The 27490-nt window shown below is 37.6% G+C and overlaps 1 protein-coding gene across 1 annotated transcript; it reads left to right on the top strand.

Annotated features, from left to right (window-relative positions):
- Positions 1–94: 94 nt before the first annotated feature.
- LOC128021932 (heterogeneous nuclear ribonucleoprotein L-like) lies at positions 95–26948 on the top strand. The gene is made up of 13 exons (XM_052609027.1): positions 95–408; positions 13825–13943; positions 15161–15398; positions 15471–15556; positions 16827–16923; positions 17026–17098; positions 21929–22000; positions 22113–22327; positions 24434–24555; positions 24736–24937; positions 25049–25106; positions 25199–25297; positions 25502–26948. Exons 1-13 carry the CDS (start codon positions 235–237, stop codon positions 25555–25557), a joined length of 1611 nt encoding a protein of 536 aa, XP_052464987.1. The 5' UTR covers positions 95–234; the 3' UTR covers positions 25558–26948.
- The last annotated feature ends 542 nt before the right edge of the window (positions 26949–27490 follow it).

Below are 27490 nucleotides of genomic sequence, written 5' to 3'. Positions count from 1 at the left end.
CTCTCAGCCAATCAGCGCCGCCGCCTCGCTGTCACTCAGACGCCGGGTCCAATCAAAACCCGGCGTGACGTCAGAGGCGCAGTGATCGAGGGCGTGAGCGCACAGAGCTGTTGCCAGAGCAGCACATGAGCGCGCGCGCGAGTGAGTGTGTGCGTGTGTGTGTGTGCGCTGCTTCCAGATCGCTTCGATCACACTCCGGTTATTGATTGTGAGCGAGCGGTTGATTGATACATCATGTCCGTGCTGCAGGAGTACGAGCGCGCGCCCAAGCGCCTGAAGGTGTCCGCCGAGGATGAGGAGGAGCTGGAGGAAGGCGAGGAGTCAGACTCAGCATCCGCGGGGCTCCTGGGTGACGATGAAGAGGATGAAGGACAGAACAGAGCGCGCTGGAGCTGCGCGGAGAGGAAGGTCAGAGCCGCATCATTCTTCATCATCATCATCATCTGAATGATATATATATATATATAATATACTGACAGCGCTGGGTTTAGTGCATGATGTCAAAACACTGCAAGAGCGCGAGAGGAATGAGGAATCAGGAGATGACAAACAGGAACAGAGCCATTGAGTTGAGTGACATCAGTGAGATCAAAACACACTGACCACAGTTAGCGTGAATTACCATAGCGAGGCTGAAGTGTCATGATCTCAGAAATCAGGCTCTGTGTTCAGTGTAGAGGAGACCTATTCAACTCATACATGTTTCTGCTCTAACTGTGATTATAGTTAGTAAAAATAACCAAAAGCATGATTCTTGTTAAATTAAAAGTACAGAAGGAAGCATTCTGTTTCATATTTTCTATGCATATGCACAACCGGTCATCTTTTTTTTACTAAAACGTTTAGAAAAACTTAATCTGAGACTAACAACACGATCACACTAGTTTAGGTACAAGATACGTGTTCACTACATCAAAAGCATGAAATTATCTTTTATAATTAACCTCTTATAACTCGTTTTGCATGTAAGAATCAATGTCGTTAAAAAGATTAAACACTTTTGTTGTTAAATGAAATGATCATTATTATTTATATGGATAAATAGTAATCTGCTTCTGTTAAACCAAGTGCTGAATAGAGTTTAATAAATCAGTTTATTGCATGCATGCAATGGTAAACGAGCGTTTGATGTATATCAGAGTACCATGGTAGTAATGAGGTACTTTTGTGTTCGATAATTTCGTAATTTCGTAATAAAAAACGTAATTTCCAAAAATAGTAATTGTTGGGTTGTTTCCATAGAGGATGCTTGAACACTTCTAATGTTCCTCATTTTTATATTTTTATATATTAAAAACAAATCTAATCTCATCATTCACACTAGTCTGTTTTTAAGCGTCTCTATCGTGATGATCTGGACACATTGGCTCTGTTGGAGCTACATCTGTCTCGTTATCTTTATAGTCATTGTCCTCGCTGTGAACAGGCCTCAAGAAACACGAAAGTGCACAAGGAGCTCAGATCATCCAGAGATGATATTAAAGTCCGTAAACGCACGTATAACCCAAAAAGTGTTGCTCGCTGTGACACAAAGACGCCAGTGCGGTTAAAACAAGTTAATTAAAATAAAAACTGGTGGTTGTGCACAGTTGGGGAAAGTTGCTTTTAAAAATAGTGCATTACAATGTTGCGTTATTACCTAAAACTAACTAGTTGCATTACTTCAGTTCCTTATTTTGTAGCTTTTTCTCATGTTTTCTCCATTGATTTCGCTGATGAAACGTGTGCTGATAATGCAAGAACATTGCAAGTTGTGAGAAAACTGGTTAATAACATCTGTGTTATTTAACATAATTATTGCACGTTTTCCTTATTCAGAGTTTGCATTTGACTGTTTTTATTAATTTTGAGGAAGACAGAATGTGTGTTTGTGTGAGTGTGATGAGTAAAAGCATGTTGACATTGAGTCTAGATCTACAGTAAGATCATGTTCACACACAACGCATCTGAACTCACTCCTGATTCTCTCTACATGAGCTGTCCTTCAGTACACGAGAAGCAAAGTAACTGGCATTACTTTGGACTGACCCACTGTACACACACACACACACACACACGAGCAAGTAAACATCCCTTGTGAAGTATGATCCCATCAGGTTCACACTGACCATGGCTTGACCTCTAGCTCAGGTCTCCTCTGTGGCTCTTAAACATCAGATCGTCCGAATGTGTGTGTTCACAGAGGAAGCGTCTAACACCTTGCTCTCGTCTGTCTCGAGACGTGATTTCAGTCTCTCCGTGTTTATGGTCAGAACTGTGAACTCACATGGACGAGTTGATGGCCTTTATCTAACAGGTGTCATTTTTAGGACCTGGAGAGTGGTTACTCTAAAAGGAGATAGAGAGCAGGAATAAGAACTGATTCACAAGTCATTTAATGAAGCGGTTCACTCTGAATGTCTTCGGCCGTCAGAAGCGATGTGATGCTTTTTGTTTGTTGAGCATCAGGCAGTCGTGAGATTTCACGTACTGTACACGTTTATTTATTAGTGCACGTTCATGGTCTAATTATAATCGTTTGCTTTTATATGCACCAGTGTGTTTTAGTAAAACATTTTAATGTATGAAAAATACCACAACTGTGTCTGAATTTCCCTCAGTTTAGATAACAGCGTTCGCTCTACATCTGAAGAAAGCATGAAATCATAATTGAGCATTATTATTTTAATAGAATAGTGCTCCTAATTGTTCTTGTGAAAAGTGTGTAGTAAATATTACCAAAGCATGCTTTCTATTAACTGAAGATGTGGAGGGATGATGTTTAAACATTTATATGCTCCAGTATGACAGTAAACTACTTTTTAACAAATCATTTTAAAATATTTATGAAAAATAGCACACAATTTGTACATTTCAGTACATTTACATACAAGATAATCAAACACTCAAAGTTTAAATTAAACATGAATTAATCATTTATAATTGACCTATTTTAACTTACTAGTGCATGTTCCTGGTTTGCATGGGACAATCATAGTTAAGAAAAAATTATTAAATGAATATTTCATCATTTTCATTTATTTGCATAAACCGTAATTTACGTTTTACTAAAAAAATGTAAAATCTATATAATAACACCAAATCTGTGAACGATGTCAGTTACATGAATCAGAGTTTGATCAGAATTTGTAATGATTTTATGTACTGGTCTCTAAAGTAATCATGAATTTATCATTTATAATTGTCCCCTTTTGACTTATTACTACATGTTTTACATGTAAATATAACAGTTAGCATAGTAAAATAATCAAATGCATGTTTTCTAATTAAATAGGTATTATATAATTTTCACTTATATGCATAAACGGTAATCTGCTTTTTACTAAAACATTAAAAATATCTATGATGTGTGAACGATGATCTAGTAAGTCAAGAGAATCCGTTTATTTTACATGCAATTTTTGAGCTCGCTTCATATTGACTTAAATACGATCTGTAGAAACAGTGTGCCGTTATTATTCATACAGCAGCTCATTCAGTGATTTATTAACACGCTTTGTGACAGAACTGTGTGTGTGTGTGTGTGTGTGTGTGTGTGTGAGTGTGTTCACAGTCCAGACGCTCAGAAAGAGACACACAGACAGACATAATGGCTTCAGTATTTTGCCCGGAGCGAATCGCTCAGCTCTGAGGAAAGTTCCTCTTGAACAGTCCTGATGATTTGAATACTAAGTGGCTTTTATTGGCTGGTTTAACTGTGTGATCTGAGCGATGATTGCACATGTATCTGATGGATGCCGTCTGCGTTTGTGGAGCAGATATTGTTTCTCGTGGAGTTTATTGATATCTGCAGGCGCTCGGGGAATCGCTGCTGAGATTCGCGGGACATGAGAATGAAATCAAGCGCTCGGGTGGGGTGGGGTGGGGGGTGATTTAATGATACCAGATCCTCCTGGAATCAGTTTGCATCCACAATCTGCCCTCTTTTAATGTGTATGCAAACCATCTCTGGGTCACCTGACCCCCCGACTGACCAATGATTGAATGAGTGTGGTGTTGACCTGCTCCGAATCGTTCTGTTCTGCTGATGAATTAGGGATTTTGATATATGACATATCATAACTTGTGCTTCTGTAACATTGAGTTTAAAGCAAGATGCTAAAATGCTGGAGATTTTGGTGATTCTGCTAACATTTTGTGCAAATTGACTAGTGCAAAGATACACAGTTGTGTTTTTGAACTTTATCTATTGAAATCTTCAGTTACAGTTCATGTCTTTAAAGAGTTTTATCTCCACTTCTGCAGCACTTACAAACACCAAAACTTACAGTTTTATTCCTCTCTATATTCTGAAGGATTCTATTGAGGGGTTTGTGAATATATCATTCACACTCATTTTTACATCATCTTTTAACTAAAAACATGGTGAAAATGTGTCTATTGACAGTATTTATTTATTTATTTAATGATAAAAAGAGAAATCCAAAATCCCCTCTGTATAAACCTTCAGAATATAGAGAGGAATAAAACTGTAAGTTTTGGTGTTTGAAAGAGCTGCAGAAGTGGAGATAAAACTCTTTAAAGGAATCTACAGACGTAAATAGATAATGTTCAGTAAACCGAGACACTAGAAACAAAACCAGTGTGTTTTCATGCACTGGGCCATTTAGAGGTTTTGGTCTATTTTGCTTCCACAACTTGTCTTCTTTCAGACTAGTGGAATGAAAATTTTAAACACACACATTTTAAGAGCTTATTTTATTATACTAAATCTATTTTTCGTCTGAAGATTTCAATTCAAGTCCATATCTTTAAAGAGTTTTATCTCCACTTCTGCAGCACTTACAAACACCAAAACTTACAGTTTTATTCCTCTCTATATTCTGAAGGTTTCTACTGAGGGGATTGTGAATATATGAGTCACACTGATCTATACAACATCTTATTCCTAACAACATGGTGAAAATGTGTTCGTTTTCTGCCTGTTGACATATTTTCTGATTTATCGAGTGATTAAAAGATAAATCCAAAGAAAACTTGTTATACAAAACAATTGTCTTAATGTACTGTGAATAATGAACTGGTGAAAGTATGCTGATAATGTGTTAACTAGTAGTTTCTGGCCTTTAAAGTTTAATTTACTAAAAATCTTGGCTGATGAACCTCCATTCTGTTCCCAACCCGTGTGACTTTCTGTTTTTCTGAGAAATGCTGGTCATTGTGTAGAAGAGAGAAGAAGCTCTTTCCTCTGAGATCAACGTGTCCTTTCATGTTCAGCAGAAGAAAGAAAGTCCTACAGGTTTGGAGCGAGTAAATGATGACAGCATGTTCACTTCTGGGTGAATTATTCCTTTGGTTTGTGCTGAAAGCGTTCTCATTAATGTCTTTTCTTCAGAGGATCTGTTGTGTGTCTGAAGGGATTCAGATGTAAGTGAGTTAGTGTCTGTTAGCAGGAGTGACGCAGCTGTAAACCAAACAAACGCTGAGAGCGTGTCGATTGGATGTTTGCGCTGTAGTAACGCTGGTGACTGAGGACGAGCTGATTGAGAGCTGTTGATTCTCTCCAGAATACTGTTACACAATCATGTGGTGTGTAGTTCTCTTTGGATGACATCGCATGTCATTTCCTGTTCACGCTGTGCTCTCTCGTCGTTTGTGTCATTGGTTTGCAGAGGAAACATGATGTTATCAGTGTACCAGCAGCCCTGTTTTTAGGGTGCAGACGTTTCCTCAGTTAAATTAAGCTTTGTAAATTACACTTATTACTTAAGTACTGATAGACAAGACAATATTCATAAAGGACATTTCTGGTAGTACAGTATGTGTGTTTTTGTTGTTTGTTTGTTTTTTACATAAAAATGTTTTTGGGTAGTGTGTATTCAGTCAAACCAAACAAACAAAATTAAGTTAAATAAAAAATTTCAAATTATTTAATTAATTTTCTTAATTGACATTTATTTTACACATTTTTCCCCCTATAAATGACATTTGAAAAAAACACTGTGTGTGTGTGTATTTATATATCAACATACGTAATGACCTTTGACTTCCCCATTCTCAATAAATGCCAATCATGGAAACATTTTGGATATTAATCAGTGTATATTTAGGAAAGCTTGTCGTCTCGTATGAATTGAAGCTGGATTGCTGTGATGGTGTGAAAAGCTCACAGTCTGTGAATGTGTGTGTAGCTGTGTGATTGTGAGATAGATCTCTGTCGCTCTGCAGCTCATGAACTGATTCGTGAGTGTCTTCAGATCTCTATAGTGTGATTGATCTGAGCTGCGCCGGTGTGTGCAGATGAAACGCTGCTGCTCAGTGTTAACCAGCGTTATGTGGAGATGATTTGAGCAGATCAGGATGCTGTGATCTCACTGCCGTCTCATGAGGAGAGAAGAACGAGCAGTTTTCAGTGTTTCAGAGCTCATGTGTCCTTCACACTCACACACTCTCGCTGTCTGCAAATGATCGTCCCTCGAGTGACGAATGTCATCGTTACTAGGCGAAACGAGACAGGAAGTAATGCAGGAAGTATTATTATTAATCGCTGTCATAGAGGATGTTGAACAGTCATTGGTTAACTAAAAATAACAGACACGCATAAATTACAAGATTTTAAATCTAAAAAAGACATTTCCTTTTTCTTTATTTCTTATAGTAAAATAAAATAAAAATATAAAAATAAAACAATATTCTTCAAACAAAATAAAATCTAATTATAAAATATTAAATAAATAACATATTTTTTCCTTATAAAATATTATCTTATAATAAAATGATACAAAATATTTCCCTTCTTATAACAAAATAAAATATCTTAGAATAATACAAAATATAAAATTGATTTCTTTCTTTAAAACAAGAAAGAAATGTATTTCTTAAAATGAAATATTTTCATAATAATAATAAAAAAAAAATGAAATACATTTTGTCTTTCTTATAAAAAATATATATTACAAATAAAAATACATAAATAATCTAAAATATTTTTTCTTTCTTTTTTATTCTTAAAATAAAATAATAATAAAAATATCTAAATATTGTCTTATAATAAAATCATTTTTAAAATCCAAAAGAAAATATTTCTTAAATATTATCTTATATATATATATATATATATATATATATATATATATATATATATATATATATATATATATATATATATATATATATATAAAAATCTAAAAGGTATTTCTTAAAAGTGTGTGTGTGTGTGTGTGTGTGTGTGTGTGTGTGTGTGTGTGTGTGAATGTTCGGTTCTTCTTGTGTTCAGTCGTTCGGTCACGAGAACATGTTATTTATGTCTCTGTGTTTGAAATGTCACCCAGAACAGTTCATTTGTCCAGTTTGTGTAATTTAATCATGTATGATGACATTAGATGCAGCTGCAGCAGTGACCCGGACACATCTCACGCTCATTTCCTGCAGATTCACTGCTATTTTTAAAGCGTCTGAAGACAAGAGGCTCGTTTGTCTGCCTGATTAACCTGTTTATGCTTTCATTTAATTAAAGTCAGATGGCTCATATAGAACCATTTATACATGAATAATCAAACATCTGAGCATCTGTTGCTGAGATTCAGCACTTTCCAGAACAAACAAACAGCAAGCATGAAAAACATTAGCTATTATTTAAACTAGATTATTGTTTTGAATAAATACAGAAACACAAAAGTACATCATTTATTTAATTATTTTGCAGCATTATTGTAGTTTGTGTCATCCGTGTGTTTCTTGTGTTGGTTCAGTTTCAGAGTGATTTTTGAAGAATTGCATCTCTATTAGGAGTTTCATGTTGTGTCTGTGGCATTTTGTTTGCATGTTGAATATGTGTTAGCAGAGTGTTGGCCGAGTGTTGGTTGAGTTTTGGTTGAGTTTCGGTTGAGTTTTGATTGTGTGTTGGTTGAGTTTTGGATGAGTTTTGGTTGAGTGTTGGTTGAGTTTTGGTTGAGTTTCGGTTGAGTGTTGGTTGAGTGTTGATTGTGTGTTGGTTGTGTTTTGGTTGAGTTTTGGTTGAGTTTCGGATAAGTGTTGGTTGAGTGTTGGTTGTGTGTTGGTTGTGTGTTGATTGTGTGTTGGTTGAGTGTTGGTTGTGTGTTGGTTGTGTGTTGATTGTGTGTTGGTTGAGTGTTGGTTGTGTGTTGATTGTGTGTTGGTTGAGTTTTGGATGAGTTTTGGTTGAGTTTTGGATGAGTTTTGGATGTGCTTTGGATGAGTTTTGGTTGAGTTTTGGATGTGCTTTGGATGAGTTTTGGTTGAGTTTTGGATGAGTTTTGGATGAGCTTTGGTTGAGTTTTGGTTGAGTTTTGGATGTGCTTTGGATGAGTTTTGGTTGAGTTTTGGATGAGTTTTGGATGTGCTTTGGATGAGTTTTGGTTGAGTTTTGGTTGAGTTTTGGATGAGTTTTGGTTGAGTTTTGGATGAGTTTTGGTTGAGTTTTGGTTGAGTTTTGGTTGAGTTTTGGATGAGTTTTGGTTGAGTTTTGGATGAGTTTTGGTTGAGTTTTGGATGAGTTTTGGTTGTGTGTTGATTGTGTGTTGGTTGAGTTTTGGATGAGTTTTGGATGTGCTTTGGATGAGTTTTGGTTGAGTTTTGGTTGAGTTTTGGATGAGTTTTGGTTGAGTTTTGGATGAGTTTTGGTTGAGTTTTGGATGAGTTTTGGTTGTGTGTTGATTGTGTGTTGGTTGAGTTTTGGATGAGTTTTGGATGTGCTTTGGATGAGTTTTGGTTGAGTTTTGGATGAGTTTTGGTTGAGTTTTGGATGAGTTTTGGTTGAGTTTTGGTTGTGTGTTGATTGTGTGTTGGTTGAGTTTTGGTTGAGTTTTGGATGAGTTTTGGTTGAGTTTTGGTTGAGTTTCGGTTGAGTGTTGGTTGAGTTTTGGTTGTGTGTTGGATGAGTGTTGATTGTGTGTTGGTTGAGTGTTGGTTGGTTCTGCAGTAGAGAATGTTTGTTGTTTCCTCATCCCTCTTTCACACACAGATTTTCACACGAATGTTAGTCTCATTATTTCTTCAGAGAGCTGCTCTGACAGCTGAAGATCTGAACGTCTGTGAGAGATCTTAGCCAGAATGTTGAGCCTAAGCAAGATTTAATGTTATCTGTATATGTATTATAACTAAAAGAGGTGGGTGGGGTTATGTAATGTGGTGGGTGTGGTTAATGTGGTTATGTAATGAGGGCAGGGTTAAAGGTTGTGGATTAGAAACATCAGAGAGTAAAGCTGTTTAAATTGCTCCTGTGTGAAATATTATTCATACAGTTACAGAGAATAATGCTCTGCTTTATTAGTTCTTTTGCATGAACTGTATCCACCATTGATAATAATTATTTTACAAACTATTCGTAGGGATATTTAATAAACTGTGTTGTGTTTTCATTTAGAATCATTGTATGCATGTCTTTATGAATAAGGTCTCTGATGTTTTCATCAGAAAACATCCTAAATGTTCTGCTCAAGCTTTGGCACTGAGCGTTCTTCTCTCTCCAGGAGTCTGGAGTCTGTTTAAAGTGCTGCGCTCCTCTGAGAAACATGCCGACTTCAATTATTGACGAGCGCTGGTTTGGCTGTGTTTTGACTTTTAGCCTCAATGTTTCATGAAGAATTAGGCTATATGTTTATATATTTAATCCTGTTGGTTGTACTAATAATTTATATTATTTTATAATTAAACTTCTGTGAACTTCTGTCGGTCCTGAAGAGATGCTCGAGCCATAGCGTTACCATAGTGACAGCAGAGATGTGGAGGAATCATCTGGAGTTTGTGTTACACAGATGTGATGCTGATGCTGATGCTGATGCTTCTGCGACTGTTAGTGGAGCCTGGGATCTCAGCCTGATTTCCATCTGACTTCTGTCTGATCCCAGCATGATCTCTGTCTGATCTCAATATGATTTCAGCGTGATGTCAGTGTGATCTTGACCTGATCTCAGCATAGGCTTGGTCTGATTTTAATCTGATCTCAGTGTGATCTTAATTTAGTCTGATATCAGTCTGATCTCAGCATGTTTTCTGTCTGATTCTGATCTCAGTGTGATCTCTGCATAATATCAGTCTGATTTCAGCGTGATGTCAGTGTGATCTCTACCTGATCTCAGCGTGATCTCAGTCTGATCTCGATCTCTGCATAATCTCAATCTGATTTTAGCGTGATGTCAGTGTGATCTTGACCTGATCTCAGTCTGATCTCAGCATGATCTTGGTCTGAATTTGGTGTGATGTCAGTCTGATCTCAGAATGGTCTCAAGGTGATCTCAATCTGATCTCGGTCTGATCTCAGTCAGTTCTCAAGGTGATCTCAGCGTGATCTTAGTCTGATTTTAGTGTGCTATTAGTCTAATCTCAGCATGATTTCAGTGTGATCTCAGTCTAATCTCAACATGATTTCGGACTGATCTCAATCTGATCTCAGCATGATCTCAATGATCTCATTCCAGTTGGAAACCTGTCTGCTCTGACACAGATATATCAGTATTATTTTAAGGATTTGTGAAGTTTAAACTTTTTTTGTTCTCTTATGTAACCACATTCTGAAGAAGAAACCTGATGAACTTCTTACTCATTACTAACTTTATTTTGACAAGAGAAGTGCTTGTTGCGTGTTCGCAGCTTTGAGTGCTCTTAGGTTTGATGTTCTTGTTTTTGGTGTGTCTCTGCATCTCTAGAATGTGTTTCGTTTTCTGCTGCGCTGCGTTTTTAGTCAGTGCTTTTTGTAGACATGCACTCTAGACAGATATTCTTGACCTGCGTTTGTTTTGTGTATGGCGTAGTTGTTTTGTTTGTCTGGCTGATAAACGTGTTTATGTGTGATTTGTGTAATTAAAGTCAGATGTGTGAAATCAATATGATTCCAACAGGAGACCTGTCTGATCTGACACAGATACACACAAACAACTAAACTAAGTATGTTTGAGCAGGGGTGTGAATACTTATACCTTATCACTGTACTTAAGCATCATTTAGGGTTATTTAAGTAGTCTGACATATGAAGACTTGAAGATATGAAGATAATTCAAATGCTTAGACAACATTCTCCTTACTTCTTTTTTGGGAGGTTGCTTGTAATATTTCAGTACAATTTAATTTAATTTACTGTAATCATTACCATTTATCATTAAGTTTGCTTTACTCTATATTAATTTAGTTCAGATTTATTTTATTTTAGTTACTATTCATAATATTAATACATTTCATTAATACATTAACACATTTTGTACTTTCATATTGTATATTAAATTACTAAATATGATTTTTGAGCGGTTGTTTCTTTTTTATGATACTTAAGTAAAGTTTTAATTATAATTTATTTTCCACTTAAGTAGGTTAAGTGTTTTTTATTTTATATGAAATTATTAATTGTGTATTGTTTTATTTTTATATTGTGTATTATTCAGTTACTAAATAATAATAATACTTTTGAAATACTTAACTACAGTTTTTAAGTTTCACAGTACCTTTTTATTTTCAAAATATTTGGCCAGATATTTGCAATTTTATATCAAGTAAATTTAGATATGAAAATATTTCAGCTTATTTTTTATATTAATTATTATTAATATTTATACATTTTAATGAATCATTTTATTTTATATTGTGTATATGTTTTATATTATTAAATTAGAATTTCGACTGGTTACGTAAAATTTTAATTCATAAGTTCAAATTTAAATTGTACTGTTTTGTTTTACTTTCACTCAAGTATGTTTTTGGCCAGATAATTGCATTTTAAATTGAATAAAATTGTCGCTGACTATCAGTACTTTCACAGAGAGTAGAGCACAGCGCCAGCAACGGCAAGCTCAGGGGTTCGATCCCCAGTTAAACGCATGAATGCATGGCTGAAGGTGAATGTGTGTAAGATGGCGCTGGTGTTTGTCTTGCTGTCGTCTGGTTTGTGACTCAAGCGGCTCGTCATCCATCTGCAGTGGAAGTGGTTTGATGTTTGTGAAGCTTTATTTTGAGTGTTTTTTTCTATTGTGATGTGATTCTTCAGCAGGAGCGCTGCATCGCATTTCTGCAGGTCATTTTCCAACCGCAGAAGTTGCTTTGGCACTGACGGTTCAAAGTTAGTAGTTCACCTCAAACCTCACTATTTAAGTGGTAGGTTTTATGCAGTAAATGACAAACATCAGGCCTCGTCGCTCAAATGACACAGTTTCTCCGTGTTCTCACTTCATTCTGGAGGGTTAGAGACAGACAGCTGCTGTACCAGATAATCCAGACAGACTGCTCTTTATGAGGACAGACAGGTGTGCGCACATCTCTGTCCTTTATTAGACGTTCTTCATGCTTTCATGGGAACGTGACACTGAAGGTGTGTTCCTGCCGTTGGCTTGAGATGGCAGTGCTGTTATGAAAGTTCAAACTGTTAATCTGTTGATCTCTGTGGTTGCGGAACAATAAGGAGTTTTGCAAAGCAGAAAGAGATGGAAAGAGAGTTTGATGCTTGCAGAATGAGAGCAACATGCAGATGCGTGTGTGGTTTCACGTGTGTTAAACATGGATGTGCTTCACGTCATTTGATTTTTCTAGATAGATGCACCTTTATATGGTTGACTACACGCTTCACGCTTGGATATATCGTATTAAATATATCTATTTATCTATATTCATGTTTATATAAATCTTGTGCACCACTTGAACTTGCAGTCATCCGATCTTTAAAAATGAAATCCACCAAGGTAGCAATAAGTAGATTTGTCCCACAATCCCACAGCTGGAGACACTTTTATTCACCATAATCTTGGGTGTTAGAAAACTTTTAGAAAGTTTTAAATGATCTTTAAATAGCAACTAATTCTGGTGAATGTGCTGTGCTGGTACTTAGATTAGATTGAAGTGCTGCATTTATCGACACAGTTGACCATCAGTTCTTCTTTTTCTTGGTTAGAGCATGTTGTGGGTATTAGAGGAACTGCTCTAAGTTGCTTTCAGTTGTATCTCAAAACAGAAGTTTCTGGGTCATTGTAGGAGACAGACACTCGGGCGTAGGTCTCTGACTTGTGGTGTACCACAGGGCTCTGTTTTGGGCCCTATAATGTTTCTCTTCATACACTTCCCATAGGTTTCTGAAAATAAATGCTTGTATTATCATAGTTATACATATGATACACAAATTTATCTGCCACTGAATCACAAGAATACTTAACGGTTTCTAATACAACTGCGCCGACAGCACATATTTTCAAGTAAAAAAAAGTGAAATATTACTCTAATCTAAATCATCTGTTTTCTGTGTGAATCTGTGTTAAAGTGTAATGTATTTCTGTGATGCTCCGCTGTATTTTCAGCATCATTCCTCCAGTCTTCAGTGTCACATGATCTTCAGAAATCAGAATAATATGATGATTTACTGCTCGAGAAACATTTCTGATTATTATCAGTGTTGAACACATTTGTGCTGCACAATATTTTTGTGGAAACTGTGAAACTTTTTATTTTTCAGGATTCAAAGGTGAACAGAAAGTTCAAAAGAACAGCATTTATTTGAAACAGAAATCTTTTGTAACATTACAAATGTCTATACATCTGTATAAAACATTGGTACTGAATAAAAGCATTAATTAGAATATTTTAAATAGCTCAGTCTTGCTGTAAGTGCAGTAGGAGTGATGAGATGATTGACAGGCGCAGCTGCATCAGGACCATCATACTGACCCTCTATGGCAGTGTTTTCTCCCATGATTCTCTTCTCCTCATCATCTTCATCATCATCATCACAGCAGGATGCCCTTCATCTGTCTCTTCCTCACAGGCTGAATGGGTTCTCCAAACGAACTTAAAAGAATGAAATGAAGATATCAGACAGTGTCATGGTGTACTGTTCTGTCGTTTCCTGCTGCTGCTGAACGAGTGAAGCTGGTTTTCTCTCTCTGTTCTCAGGACAGCGGCTCTGAGGCTCACCGCATCGCTCCGTCTCCCGTCGTCCACGTGCGAGGACTGTGTGAATCCGTGGTGGAGGCCGATCTGGTCGAGGCCTTGGAGAAATTCGGAAACATCTGGTACAGTGATGCCTTCCTTTGATTTGATTCAGCAGGGGGATTCGTTTCATCGAATATTCTTCTCTCATAATGAATGAACAGATAATTAACATTCCTTCATCAAACCACATGAAAGTCTCTGCCGACTGAATGATAAGTTACTGCGTTTGATTATTTTCTGACGTTTACACTCACTCACGCTCTGTGTGTTTGACCTCAGCTTTATCAGGAAAGACACAGATCAGATGCACAGGAACAGGAAGTGTGTGTGTGTTTGTGTGTGTGTCTGGGGGACATGAATGGAGGTCATCTGAGTGTATTTATAGTCTGACGAGTGAATCTCATGAGCACAGATCGAGTGTGACAGCAACAACACTAGAATCCTTTAGTTCAGTCAAACGATTCCTGCATGAACTGATTTGAAGATTTCTTGTTAATTTCATTAATGTTTGATGCTGTTTTTATTTGTTGTTCAAATTATTAATGTATTAGTGATGCGCTGAAATACATTTCTTGCCAAAACCAAAATTAAAGTTTTCATTTAGCAAAACTAAAACCAAAAATACACTTATTTTATAATCAATAAATTAATCAAAGACAAAAACTGAGCTGTATATAATAATTTAAATCGCTGCACATAAGGGATTTATTTAATGTCAATCAGTGATATTTTATCATCACTGAGATAATATTAAAGTTTTTGTTAGTATTTTGAAATTCAATTTTATTTTTGTATTTTCACTTTAATTTTGGTTAAAGCTTTTGTAATTTTGTTACTAAATTAAGTCATTATTATTTATTTTTTTGCATTTTCACGAATTGGTTTTAGTTTTATTAGCTGTAGTTATTTTAGTACTTAAAGTTAAGTTTTTGTTTTATTTCAGGTATTTTTATTGTTTTAGTTATATAATATGATAGTTTTTAAATATTTATAATTCGATTTATTTTTAATATTTATTGTAAATTAAACTTAATTTAGAGTGTTTTTTAATTTGTTGACTGTTTTTGTCATTTTTATTATTTTTTTCTAATAGGTTTATTTAGTTTTAGTTAATTTAGTACAAACAAAATGTTGCCTTGGCATTAGCTGAAATAAAATCAGTTAAAAATCTGTTTTATGTTAATGTTAAGTCAATGTTTCTTTTATTTTCAAGTATTCTCTTATTTGTTTTAGATATCTAATTTTGAATTTTTTAATAATTCTGTTTTCCCTTTATGGAACGTAATTTTTCCTGCAGTTATGTGATGATGATGCCGTTCAAGCGGCAGGCTCTGGTGGAGTTCGAGGAGGTTCAGAGCGCTGACCGCTGCGTGGCGTGTGGCTCGCAGGAGCCCGTCTACATCGCCGGACAGCAGGCCTACTTCAACTACTCCACCAGCAAACGCATCACACGGCCCACCAACGCCGATGACCCCAACAGCGGGAACAAAGTGCTGCTGCTGTCCGTCCAGAACCCACTGTACCCCATCACTACGGTAAACCCCGCCTCCTCATTACATCAGCCTCCTGATTGGACGCTCTCAACAGCTTCTGCTCCTCTTCTTTAGGATGTTCTGTACACTGTCTGTAACCCGATCGGAAACGTGCTGCGGATCGTGATCTTCAAGAGGAACGGGATCCAGGCCATGGTCGAATATCCTTCTGCTGCTCACATTCACCAATATAATGCTCCGAACCTGAGCGCCACAGGCCACAAATCCTGTTCGTTTATTCCATTGAGAGAGTGATTTTGAATACTCGAGCAGAATTCCTGGGGAAAAAAACTTCATTACCCATAATTCTGCAGAGAAATCTCCACCAATCAGAGAATCGAAACAAGAAAATCACTCTAAAAACTCTTTAGCTCCGCCCACTCCCATGAAACACTGCCAATAAAATTACTTTCAAATTATTCTATATTTGCATGTATAATATATCATTATATATTAAAAGTTAACATCTAATCAGCTAATTTAAAGAGACATTATTTAAAGTAAATTCAAAGAAACAATATTTTATTTAAAGATCGTAAAACCGCATGCAAAAATTAAATGTATAATAATTAATAATATTATGAACGTAATATTGAAATTTGTAATATATTTATCAGTGTAGAAGTTTAGAATATTATATGTATTGATTTAGAATATAATATTTAATACATTAGAAAAGATATATAATAAATATGTAAAAAAAAACTTTTGTAAAATAAAGAGATTTTTTAGAAACAAAAGAAATATCAATGAAAACAGAATTTGAAGAATTTGGCTGCATTGAAATACAGTATTTGAGCATAGAGATCAGGAGAGAGGCAGAAATATGACACAATAGCGTAATGAATATGCTAATTAATTATTGCATGACGTCATCTAGCCATATTTAGCGACTTTTCGAGTTGGCTTTAGCAGTTTTCCATTGAAAGAAGTTGGCAATTTCATTTCATTTCAGAGAGATTCAGTAGCATCAGTATCAGTGAAACTCACTGCAGACATGAAAATTACATTAAAAAAATATATAATTTTAAGATTGATTGTTAAATCTCTATTGATTGTATAGAGTTTTTTTTAAAGGTAATTTTTCACGTATGGAGTCTAATGTTGAGCTGGTGATATCCACATGACCTTCATGGCCTTTCGTTAAGACGTTGTGTTTGTTTGAATTAAGCTTGTGCTTCTGACGGTGTGTTCACTCCCCAGACACACATTACACACACTCATTAAATATGCATGTTTCCCAGCAACACACAGGATCGAAGCACTAACCGTGATCCCAGGGAGCTTCAGCAGCACGTTTACATGCTGATTACCTGCGTGTCTAAACTCCCATCAGCCCCCAGGTGTCTGATACTTATGCCTGAGTTCTCGAGCACAACATTCATTGTTGTGTTGTGTGTGTTGTCGAGTTTTTTCCTTGACGGCCGTCACGTTTGAATCCATCCAGAACGCTCAGAAGGCCAAAGCCGCCCTCAATGGGGCTGACATCTACGCCGGCTGCTGCACACTGAAAATCGAATACGCTCGGGTAAATGTGCAGCGTTCACACACACACACACACACTCACTCACACACACACACAGCGCTGGATCTAACACACATGCAGTGCCGTTGTGCTCTCTCATTCTAGCCCTCACGCCTCAACGTCATCAGAAACGACAACGACAGCTGGGACTACACCAAACCCTTCCTGCTGCGCCGAGGTACGAGTGTGTGTGTGTGTGTGTGTGTGTGTGTGTGTGTGTGTGTGTGTGTGTGTGTGTTTCTCAATGGTTGCTCTTTAGAAGAAGGAATGAAACTAGACCAAAAAAGTGATCCTGTGGTTCAGTGGTAGAGCATTGCATTAGCACCGCAAGGTTGTGGGTTCGATTCCCAGGGAACACATGTTAGCTAAAAAAAATGTATAGCCTGAATGCACTGAAAGTCGCTTTGGATCAAAGCGTCTGCTAAATGCATTAATTGGAAATTGAAAATGAATCACCAGTGGTCATGCAGTTCAGTTTAATCTGAAACACTTTGACCGCTTGTTCTCAGACTGTTTTATTTACAAAAACTAGGAAACTGTAAATAAATTATATTAAAATTAAAATGATTATTTCTGAATTATTTTTGTAACTAAATGTTCTTCCCCGCTCATATGTGACTCCTATGTAAATTCTACTCAAGAACATATATTTAGAGATTGACATGCCATGAATTTCTTAAGATTTAATTATTTTCCATGACTTTTTTAAATATTTTATTAATATTTTATATAAAACTTGAATAAACAAATAAAATCAATAAAAATATGAAGGACATCACATTGGAATGCATCCAGACTAAAGAATTGAATGTTCTTTAAATTCTGCTTTTAGTTAAAAAAATTAATTACACACACACACACACACACACACACACATATATATACTGTATCATCCTTAAGATATGTGATCTTAAGATATAAAATGTATTATGTATTTAACATATGTATTTCTTTAGATATATTGAATTTTCTAATCTATTTTAGTTTATTTTAAAGCTTATTTTGCCTTAGATCATGTTCCATCATCTTGTACGTTTGCAGAGGCCCCTGATGTAGATCTCTGTAATTAGTGTGAACAGCAACCCAGATTATTTGATAAAAAGTGTTGGAATTTATTTCGAGATCTTTGATGTGATTGCAGAGTTCAGATGTTTTTAGACGTTGTTGACATCTCATTTAATGTCTGTACTGTGTATGAGAAATGGCAGATCTGGTGTGTGATTGTGTGTTTTGAGCTCTTCTGGCTAGTTTATGTGATTTTGATTGCAGGTTTTCAGCAGTGGTCTGATGCATGTGTGTTTTATGCTGAAGAATCTCTGATCTTTGTAATATCTCGTCAGGATGTGTCAGATGTATGTGTATGAAGCTTCAGTGTGATTTACCTGCAGTGGAGCATGTTTCAGTTTAAATTTACACATCATGTGGGCTTCACCTGTGCAGCATCTGAAGGGAAGCGCTTTAGTCACGCGTGTGCGTGTGTTAGCCGGACAGCGGCTCAAACGCGGCGTAAACAGTGTTATCAGCGGCGAACAGCAGCGCTCAGACATCGATCGGCTCCAGACTGAAGGCCTGCTCAGCGTTTCTCAGTGCTGCTTCATTATTGACTGAAGATAAGCGCTAAGCTGAGCTCACACGCTAATGTGAAGACATTCATCACAGAATATTAATGCACACGCTTCAGTACCTCTGTGTTAAACGTCTCTTCCTCTCTTTATTCTCTCTGTCCGTCTCGCTTTATTCCGGTGCTCTCAGCGTTCTGTTCTTTCCGTCAGCACTTTGTAGAATTAGAAATGTGATGAAGAAGCTCAGATCTCCTTCAGACATGCGGAGCCTGATTTCTCTCAGCTGTAGACCAAATGATGAATATTAACATTACTTTTTAAAGCTGAGATGCTATTGGAAATAGTTTTTTTCATACATTGATCATTTAGTAGGGTAATATGACTTCTTCTTTGTATCCAAAATACACATTTAAGCATTTATTTTGAAGCACTTTATCTATTGCGTCTGTAGATTAAAATTCCAGTCCATACCTTAAAAAAGTTTTATCTCCACTTCTGCAGCACTTACAAACACCAGACTTAGCAGTTTTATTCCTCTCTATATTCTGAAGGTTTTTACCGAGGGGTTTGTGAATATATCATTCACACTGATTTATACAACAACTTATTCATAAAACATGGTGAAAATGTGTTTGCTTTCTGTCTGTTGACAGTATTTTTTGATTTATGGAGTGATAAAAAGAGAAATCCAAAATCCCCTCCATAAAAACCTTCAGAATATAGAGAGGAATAAAACTGTAAGTTTTGGTGTTTGTACGTGCTGCTGAAGTGGAGAAAAAACTCTATAAAGATACGGATTTGGCTTGAAAACTACAGACTCAAACAGACGAAGAGAAATAAAGAAGAGAAAAACCAGTGGTTATTCATGTTCTGGTTTATTTTGAGATTTTAGTCTAATTTGCTTCCATAACATTTCAGACTAGTGGAAAGAAAACATCCAAAATACATATTTAAGAGTTTTTTATTGCGCTTTATCTATTTGTATATGAATATTTCGATTGCATCACATATCTTTAAAGAGTTTTTTCTCCACTTGTGTAACACTTACAAACACCAAAACTTACAGTTTTATTCCTCTCTATATTCTGAAGGTTTTTGCTGAGGGGATTGTTCATATATCATTCACGTTGATTTAAAAAACATTTTCTCCTAAAAAAGTTTTGCTGTATGTTAACGGTATTTTCTAATTTATAGAGTGATAAAAAGAGAAATCCAAAATCCACTCATTGAAAATCTTTAGAATATAGAGAGGAATAGGCTTTCTTTAAGTAAGAGCTGCTAAAGTGGAGAAAAAACTGTTTAAAAGATATGAATTATCTTATTTAAAGATACTATTTTTTAAATATATGTATTATGAAGTGGAAAAAAACACCCAAAATACACATTCAAATTTTTATAGTTGTATTTCATCTATCAATAAACATCTATAAAATCTATTTATTTTCTGGACATCAATGCAAATTAGTGCATATATAATTAAACAATGCCTTGCTTGCATATTCAAACCGAATATTTAAGAAAACTTGTAATACAACACAATTGTCTCGATGTACTGTGATTAATCAGTTAAACTATGGTGATATCTGTTAGTTTACATTTTAACCGTATTAATCTGTAGCATCTTGCCTTAAAGAATAAGACACTCGAGAGAAACTACAGATGTGTTTCATATTTTACTGTCTAACGTTACAATTATTTTTAATTACTAAAATGATACAGTGTTGACATAATACATTGAATGTTAATGTGGAAGATCGCTACTATAAATAAATTAGCTAAAAACAAAAAACAAACAGAAAAACCAGTGATGTAATTTATCAGTGTCCTATATTTTGCACGCAACCCTGTTTTCACATTAGTTTTCAAAAAATTGTAACATGACATAATCTGGACCCTTATTTTCAGAACTTTTCAAATTTGTACAGTTTTTTCAAATACTAATTTATGCTTATTTGGCAGTCTGTTTACTTGCAATTATATTTATTTTTTTATAAATATAAATATTTTATATTTATAAATGTTGATAACATTTTTTATAGCTAGAATGTCCCATATTTTTATTTACTATAAATGGCAAACCACGCAGAAATGGAGTGAGTGTTTTAAGAGTTTGAGGCTGATCTCCATCTGTCTGGCTGAATGTGCAGCTCTTGTGTTCATGTCCTCATCCGTGTGTTATATTTCTGCTGTCAGTATGAGAGGAGGATCAGCTGATGGCTGAAGGTCACATTGAGCTGAAATCCCATCAGCCCCAGCAGTGCCAAACACTTCCTGCCGCTAACTGCTCATTTTGTAGCAATTATCACGGCTGTGCATGAGCTCCTGCTGCAGGCTGACACACACACACACTCACACACACACACACACACACACACACACACACACACACACACACACTAACATGCTCTTATTCAGTGCCCTAGTGCTCTATTTCACACACATGTGTGATCTCTGACATGTTTTTCAGTGATTCTCTAACCCTGTCTCTGTTTAAGCTTCTTTGGCTATAAAAGGCACCTGGGAGTGTTTTTTCTTCTGAATGTTTGATTGTCTGTTTTTCTGCTTCATCATGAGAGGATTATGTTTGAATCCAGCCTAATTTACAAAGCCTTTTACTTCTTCCCGTCTCTGTCTCTCGGTGTGTACAGAAGAGTGATTATTCCCATCTTTCACCTTTACGAGGCGTTCGGCAGCTTGTCTGTTTCGTTTGGTTCAGTGACGTGTGAAAGTGAATGTAATATTGCAAATGGTCTGTCTTTGACTGCTTTTATTTTTAAATTGAACATGTCAGATTTATATTCACCCAAAATCAGAAAAAGAAATTGCATTTACTTTTATGCATTTGGCAGATGCTTCTATCCAGACTGATTTAAATTGCATTGAATCACTTCATGCATTTATTGGGACTCAAACCCTGGATCTTGGTGTTGTGAGCACAGTGCTTTACTGTTTAAGATACAGAACTGCAGAACTCAATTTTACCTTAAGTAATGGTTTTAAAAAAGACAAGATGTTTTGCATTTTGACATTATTTTGAAGACAATGACACACATTTAACCTGAAGTTCTCATTACATTACTTGATGTAAAATGTTTTAAAAAATGTTCAATTCACTGAATATTTCTTTTTTTAAGTAATTGTGTAATTTACTAGCAATTGCTAAGTAAAAATAGTTTGTACACCAGTTTTTCTTAGTATTGTATTTTCTACATTTTTATTTATGTGGATTTTAAAAAAAGTATATATATGTGTGTGTGTGTGTGTGTGTATCAAAATGTTAAAACAAAAGACTGTATTATGATTCATGCAGACAGATACATGTGAAGTGAGGAATGTTAATGATATTAAACAGATCCTCGTTGTCTTCAGGATCATGTGTGTGTGTTGTGTTCTCGAAGTGAATGTTTACCGGTGTAAATGTGGTGTGTTTGATGTGTTTCCTGTAGAGCGTGGTAAAGGCCGACAGAGGCAGGCCATCCTGGGAGAACATCCATCCTCATACAGTGATAACGGATACGGTCAGTCACTCAAACACCACAGACACAGCAGTACATTATTATACAACGTGTGATGGGTTTATTAAGACCTGAAGTGTTAGATAACAGTCTGTGTGTGTGTGTGTGTGTGCAGGCGCTCACTGCCCCCTGCTGCCGCTGCCCAGTAATAACCGCTTCAAGCGTGGCTCTCATGATGTCACAGAGGTCGTGACCTATCCACTGCCCCAGACATCTTCATACATGAGCCCCGCCTCCAGCTCCGTCGCCATGGTGAGCGGCCTGCATCCCGCCAAGATGAACTGCACTCGCATCTTCAACCTCTTCTGTCTCTACGGCAACATCGAGAAGGTAAAGCGAGTGTGTGTGTGTGTGTGTGTGTGTGTGTGTGTGTGCTAGTGTCACTCTACTGGAACTGAGCTACTAGCTGTGCTCATACTGTTACTTTTTCCTTTTTCCTATATTCCTTAGAATTTGAAAGGATTTTTTGTTTTTGGTCAGTTTTTATTTTTTATATTTTCTATTTAGGTATAAGTCCTTTTTTTATGTGTTTTTGTCATTTCTATTAGTTTTTCATTTTTGTATTTTACATTTTCCTTTTAATTTTTGTTAAAGACATTTTGTCATTTTTACAAGTTTTTATTTTTTATGACTATATAGTTGTAATATTTAAATAAAAATTTTGATTTGGCTAATTGCTGAATTAAGTTATCTTTTTTATATTTTATTTTATTTCAGTGTAAGTCTATTTTATTTCAAGTAAATAAAGTAAATAAGTAAAGTATAAAGTAATAAAGTAAATACGTTTTTTTTTAAGTAAAAAGTGTAAAAGTTTTCTGTTGGGGTTATTGTGTGGATTAGGGTTAGAGAGAGTGTTTATAAGCAGTGTTGGGGGTAAAGTATGTAATCAGATTACTTTTTCAATTAACTAGTAAAGTAACACAGAGTTTTTTCTTATTAATAAAACTAAATGTAACATTTACATTTAATCATTTAGAAGACGCTTTTACCCAAAGCGACTTACAAATGAGAACAATAGAAGCAGTCAGGTCAACAAGAGAACAACAACAGTATACAAGTGCCATGACAAGTCTCAGTTAGTCTAGTATAGAACACATAGCCAGGTTTTTTTTTTTATGATAGACAAGAAAAGAAAGGGAAAAGTACTGGTGTTAGTAGGTTAAGTGCAGGCGAAAAAGATGAGTCTTTAGATGTTTCTTGAAAATGAGTAAAGACTCAGCTGTACGAATTGAGATTGGGAGGTCATTCCACCAGCTGGGCACAGTCCAGGAAAAGGTCCGTGAGAGTGATTGTGAATTTCTTTGGGATGGCACCACAAGGCGTTGTTCACTTGCAGAGCGCAAACTTCTGGAGGGCACATAAGATTTAACCAGTGAGTTTAGGTAAGTTGGTGCCGTGCCAGTGGTCATCTTGTAGGCAAGCATCAGTACCTTGAATTTGATGCGAGCGGCTACTGGTAGCCAGTGTAACCTGATGAGGAGAGGAGTAATGTCAGCTTTTTTTGGCTCATTGAAGACAACCCTCGCTGCTGCATTCTGGATCATTTGCAGAGGCTTGACAGTACATGCAGGAAGGCCCGCCAGGAGAGCATTACAATAGTCCAGTCTGGAGAGAACAAGAGCTTGGACAAGAAGTTGGGTGACTTGCTCTGACAGGAAGGGTCTAATCTTCCTAATGTTGTATAAGGCAAACCTGCAGGACCGGGTCGTTGTAGCAATGTGGTCTGTGAAGTTTAACTGATGATCCATCACAACTCCTAGGTTTCTGGCTGTACTCGAAGGAGTAATGGTTGATGAGCCCAGCTGTATAGAGAAGTTGTGATGAAGCAATGGGTTAGATGGAATCACCAGGAGTTCTGTCTTAGTAAGGTTAAGCTGAAGGTGATGGTCATTCATCCAGCTAGAAATGTCACTCAGACAGGCTGAAATGCGAGCGGCTACCGTCGGGTCATCTGGCTGGAATGAGAAGTAGAGATGGGTGTCATCAGCGTAGCAGTGATAAGAAAAGCCATGCTTCTGAATGACAGATCCTAATGACGTCATGTAGATGGAGAAGAGAAGTGGTCCAAGTACTGAGCCCTGAGGAACCCCAGTAGCAAGGTGTTGTGACTTAGAAACATCACCCCTCCAAGACAAACTGAAGGATCTGTCAGAGAGGTAGGACTTAACCCACAGGAGAGCTGTTCCAGAGATGCCCATCTTTCTGAGGGTGGACAGGAGAATCTGGTGATTAACAGTGTCAAAAGCAGCAGACAGGTCCAGTAAGATGAGTACTGAGGATCTGGAAGGTTCAGTAACCGAGAGCAGGGCAGTCTCATAATGCAATTGTAATGTATTACTCTTAAAAATAACTTTCCCCAACACTGCTTACATCTAGCTGTAGTAAAAGTCTTTGGAAAGTCTCCATGAATAAATGTGTGTGTGTGTGTGTGTGCAGGTGAAGTTCATGAAGAGTGTCCCGGGCACGGCTCTAGTAGAGATGGGTGATGAGTACGCAGTCGACAGAGCAATCACACACCTCAACAGTATCAAGGTGTTCAGCAAACGCCTCAACGTCTGGTGAGCACACACACACACACACACACACACATGCACGTGAACTGAAACATTGAGAGCTTTATCTGAGCGTTTGAGCATATGGGATTGAGACGGACTCAGTTCACACGCTGGAGCTCAAACGAGTCCCGTCCTCCAGTCTGATTGGTGTGTGTGTGTGTGTGTGTGTGTGTGTGTGTGTAGTGTGTCGAAGCAGCACGCTGTGATCCCCAGTCAGGTGTTTGAGTTGGAGGACGGCTCCAGCAGTTATAAGGACTTCGCTATGACTCGTAACAACCGCTTCACCAGCGCCGGCCAGGCGTCCAAGAACATCATCCAGCCGCCCTCCTGTGTGCTGCACTTCTACAACGTGCCGCCCTGCGTCAGAGAGGACGACCTGCAGCGGGTGAGCCTCGGCCAATCACACGCCAGCATCTGAGCCATCACGAGTCAGAGTCAGGTCAGAGGTCAGGTGGATGTGTGTCTTCTGCTCTCACGCTCGTCTGTTGTTTCACAGTTGTGCACAGAACACGACGTCCCAGGATTCATCAAGTACAAAGTGTTTGACGCCAAACGTGAGTCTGAGTTCCAGCACTGACCCGGAGCTGATGTGTGTGTTCTCTCGAGCTGATCGTGTGTGTGTGTGTGTGTGTGTGTGGATCTGCAGCCAGCTCTAAGACCATCTCTGGCCTGCTGGAGTTCGACAGTAAGACGCACGCCGTGGAGGTTCTGACGGTCCTCAATCACTATCAGATCCGGATCCCCAGTGAGTGACCTGACACACACACCGTCACCTACAGACACCACACGAGGCCTTCAGATCAGATCACACAAAACACTGTAGTAGTAGCACCTGAGTCCAGGGTTATGTAGTGTCTGATCTGTTGTTTTGGTCGAATCATTAGCGTTTAGCAGATTAGACTGAAGGGAGATGCTTACGTGTTGATCACCTCTTCTTCTTGTTTTTCAGACGGTTCAAACCCGTACACACTGAAGCTGTGCTTCTCCACCTCCTCACACCTCTGAGCCGAGCCACGCCCCCTCGTCTTCATCTTCATCATCACCTCCTCCTGCTCCTGCTCTCTCACACCCCACTTTACTTATTCATCTGTAAATCTGATCAAACCAGGAAACTGACACACACACACACTCACACACAGACACACATGTACACACACACTCACTCTCACACACACTCACACTCTCACACACACACACACACACACACACACACACACACACTCACACTCACACACACACACACACAGTCTAGATGTAGAATATGATGATGTCGCTCCGGATGCCGCCCCAGGGAGAGCTGATGAAGGCCGTACGAAGGGTTAATTCTTCATGAGAGCTGAAGGACGGACTGAAGACGAAGCTGAACTGACGTGATGAACTCTGTGTTATTTATGTGTGCAGCATCCCTAGAGACTCACGAAGGGTTAACTGTGTAACTGGTCACATGATCTGTAGTTCTGCCCCAGACACACGTCACATGACCAGCGCTTCACCAGCTGTGTGTCAGGACGTACACGAGCAATCTAAAGAGCACTAGGTAGTGTGCTCACTATCTGTGGAGCTGAGCGTCTGCAGGAAACACTTCAGTGTGTCGCTCAATCTCAGTGTCTTGTTTCAGCAACACTTCAGAGAAAACACAAATTCAATCTGATCTTCATTATTCATTTTACAAAAAGCTCGACTAGGAATCCGAGTCTTCGTCTTGTTTTCCAGCACAGATGAGTCGGGTGGATGTCTCCTGATTCAAGGAGGTTTAGATATGTGTGTGTTTAGGTTTAATGTGTAGACGGGAGACTTCTGATCTGAGCGTCTCGGTTGTGTCTGGATGCAGTGCATGGGTTTCCTGACTCACACTTCTACTGAACGTCAACAACATCAAAAATAATCCCAAAATGACACTTCATATTTGAAAATGTGTAAATAATATGAAGGAACTGTGTCTAAAATTAACAAAGGGCAATAACTGCATACAGATACAATTAATTATATAAATGCACGTTTAAAAGAAAAAAGTTTATTCATTTTTAATATTTTGTGTGAGAGCTTCACTGGGTTTCATGAGGAAACACTGGATCAAGTTTATTTGTGAAAGTCTTCCCCATCATCATCATCATCATCATCATCACACAGTCTGCTGGTGGTTTCCTGATCAGAGGCTCATCTCATATCGGTCTCTGTGTAGAGTTGAACTCTATCTGAAGTCTAGTGGTCTGTTAGTGAGTCAGTGCTCATGTCCTGGTGTCCAGCTGGTGAAGTGTGTGTGTGTGTGTGTGAGGAACATGATGAGCTTCACGGCTCATCTGGATTATGATTGTTATGATTATGAGATCATGTGTGTAACTGACAGATCAGCTGTTCACTGTGAGCATGTGCTGCCATTAAACATCTGCAGGTCACATGACTGTCTGTCAATCATCACACGAGCCACCGCTGACACTACACACCACCTCGACGTGTGTGTGTGTGTGTGAGAGAGAGAGAGAGAGAGAGAGTGTGTGAGCGTGTGTGTGTGTGTGTGTGAGAGAGAGAGTGTGTGTGAGCGTGTGTGTGTGTGTGTGAGAGAGAGAGTGTGTGTGAGCGTGTGTGTGTGTGTGTGTTTGAGCGTGTGTATGTGTGTGTGTGTGTGTGTCAGTGAGAGTGTGTGTGTGTGTGTGTGTGTGTGTTTCTGTCAGTGTGTGTGTGTGTGTGTGTGTGTGTGCATGCATGTGTGTTTCTGTCAGTGTGTGTGTGTGTGTGTGTGTCTGTGTGTGTCAGTGAGAGTGTAAGTGTGTGTGTGTGTGTTCAGGACACTCAGCGGTCCTTCAGGAAATGAAGATCTCCACAGGTCCATCTGGATCAGCAGGAGTCTGGCTTTAGTTCTCCTGTCTGTCTCTACAAAAAAAACAAAAAAAAATTTGGTTAAAATATTTAGGCCTAATGTAAGTCACAGGGAAATGAA

Source organism: Carassius gibelio, chromosome A11 (genome assembly GCF_023724105.1).
Source record: "Carassius gibelio isolate Cgi1373 ecotype wild population from Czech Republic chromosome A11, carGib1.2-hapl.c, whole genome shotgun sequence".
In the NCBI taxonomy this organism is placed as follows: domain Eukaryota; kingdom Metazoa; phylum Chordata; class Actinopteri; order Cypriniformes; family Cyprinidae; genus Carassius; species Carassius gibelio.
The sequence above is the reverse complement of the archived record's forward strand: the minus strand, read 5'-3'. Positions and strand labels throughout refer to the sequence as shown.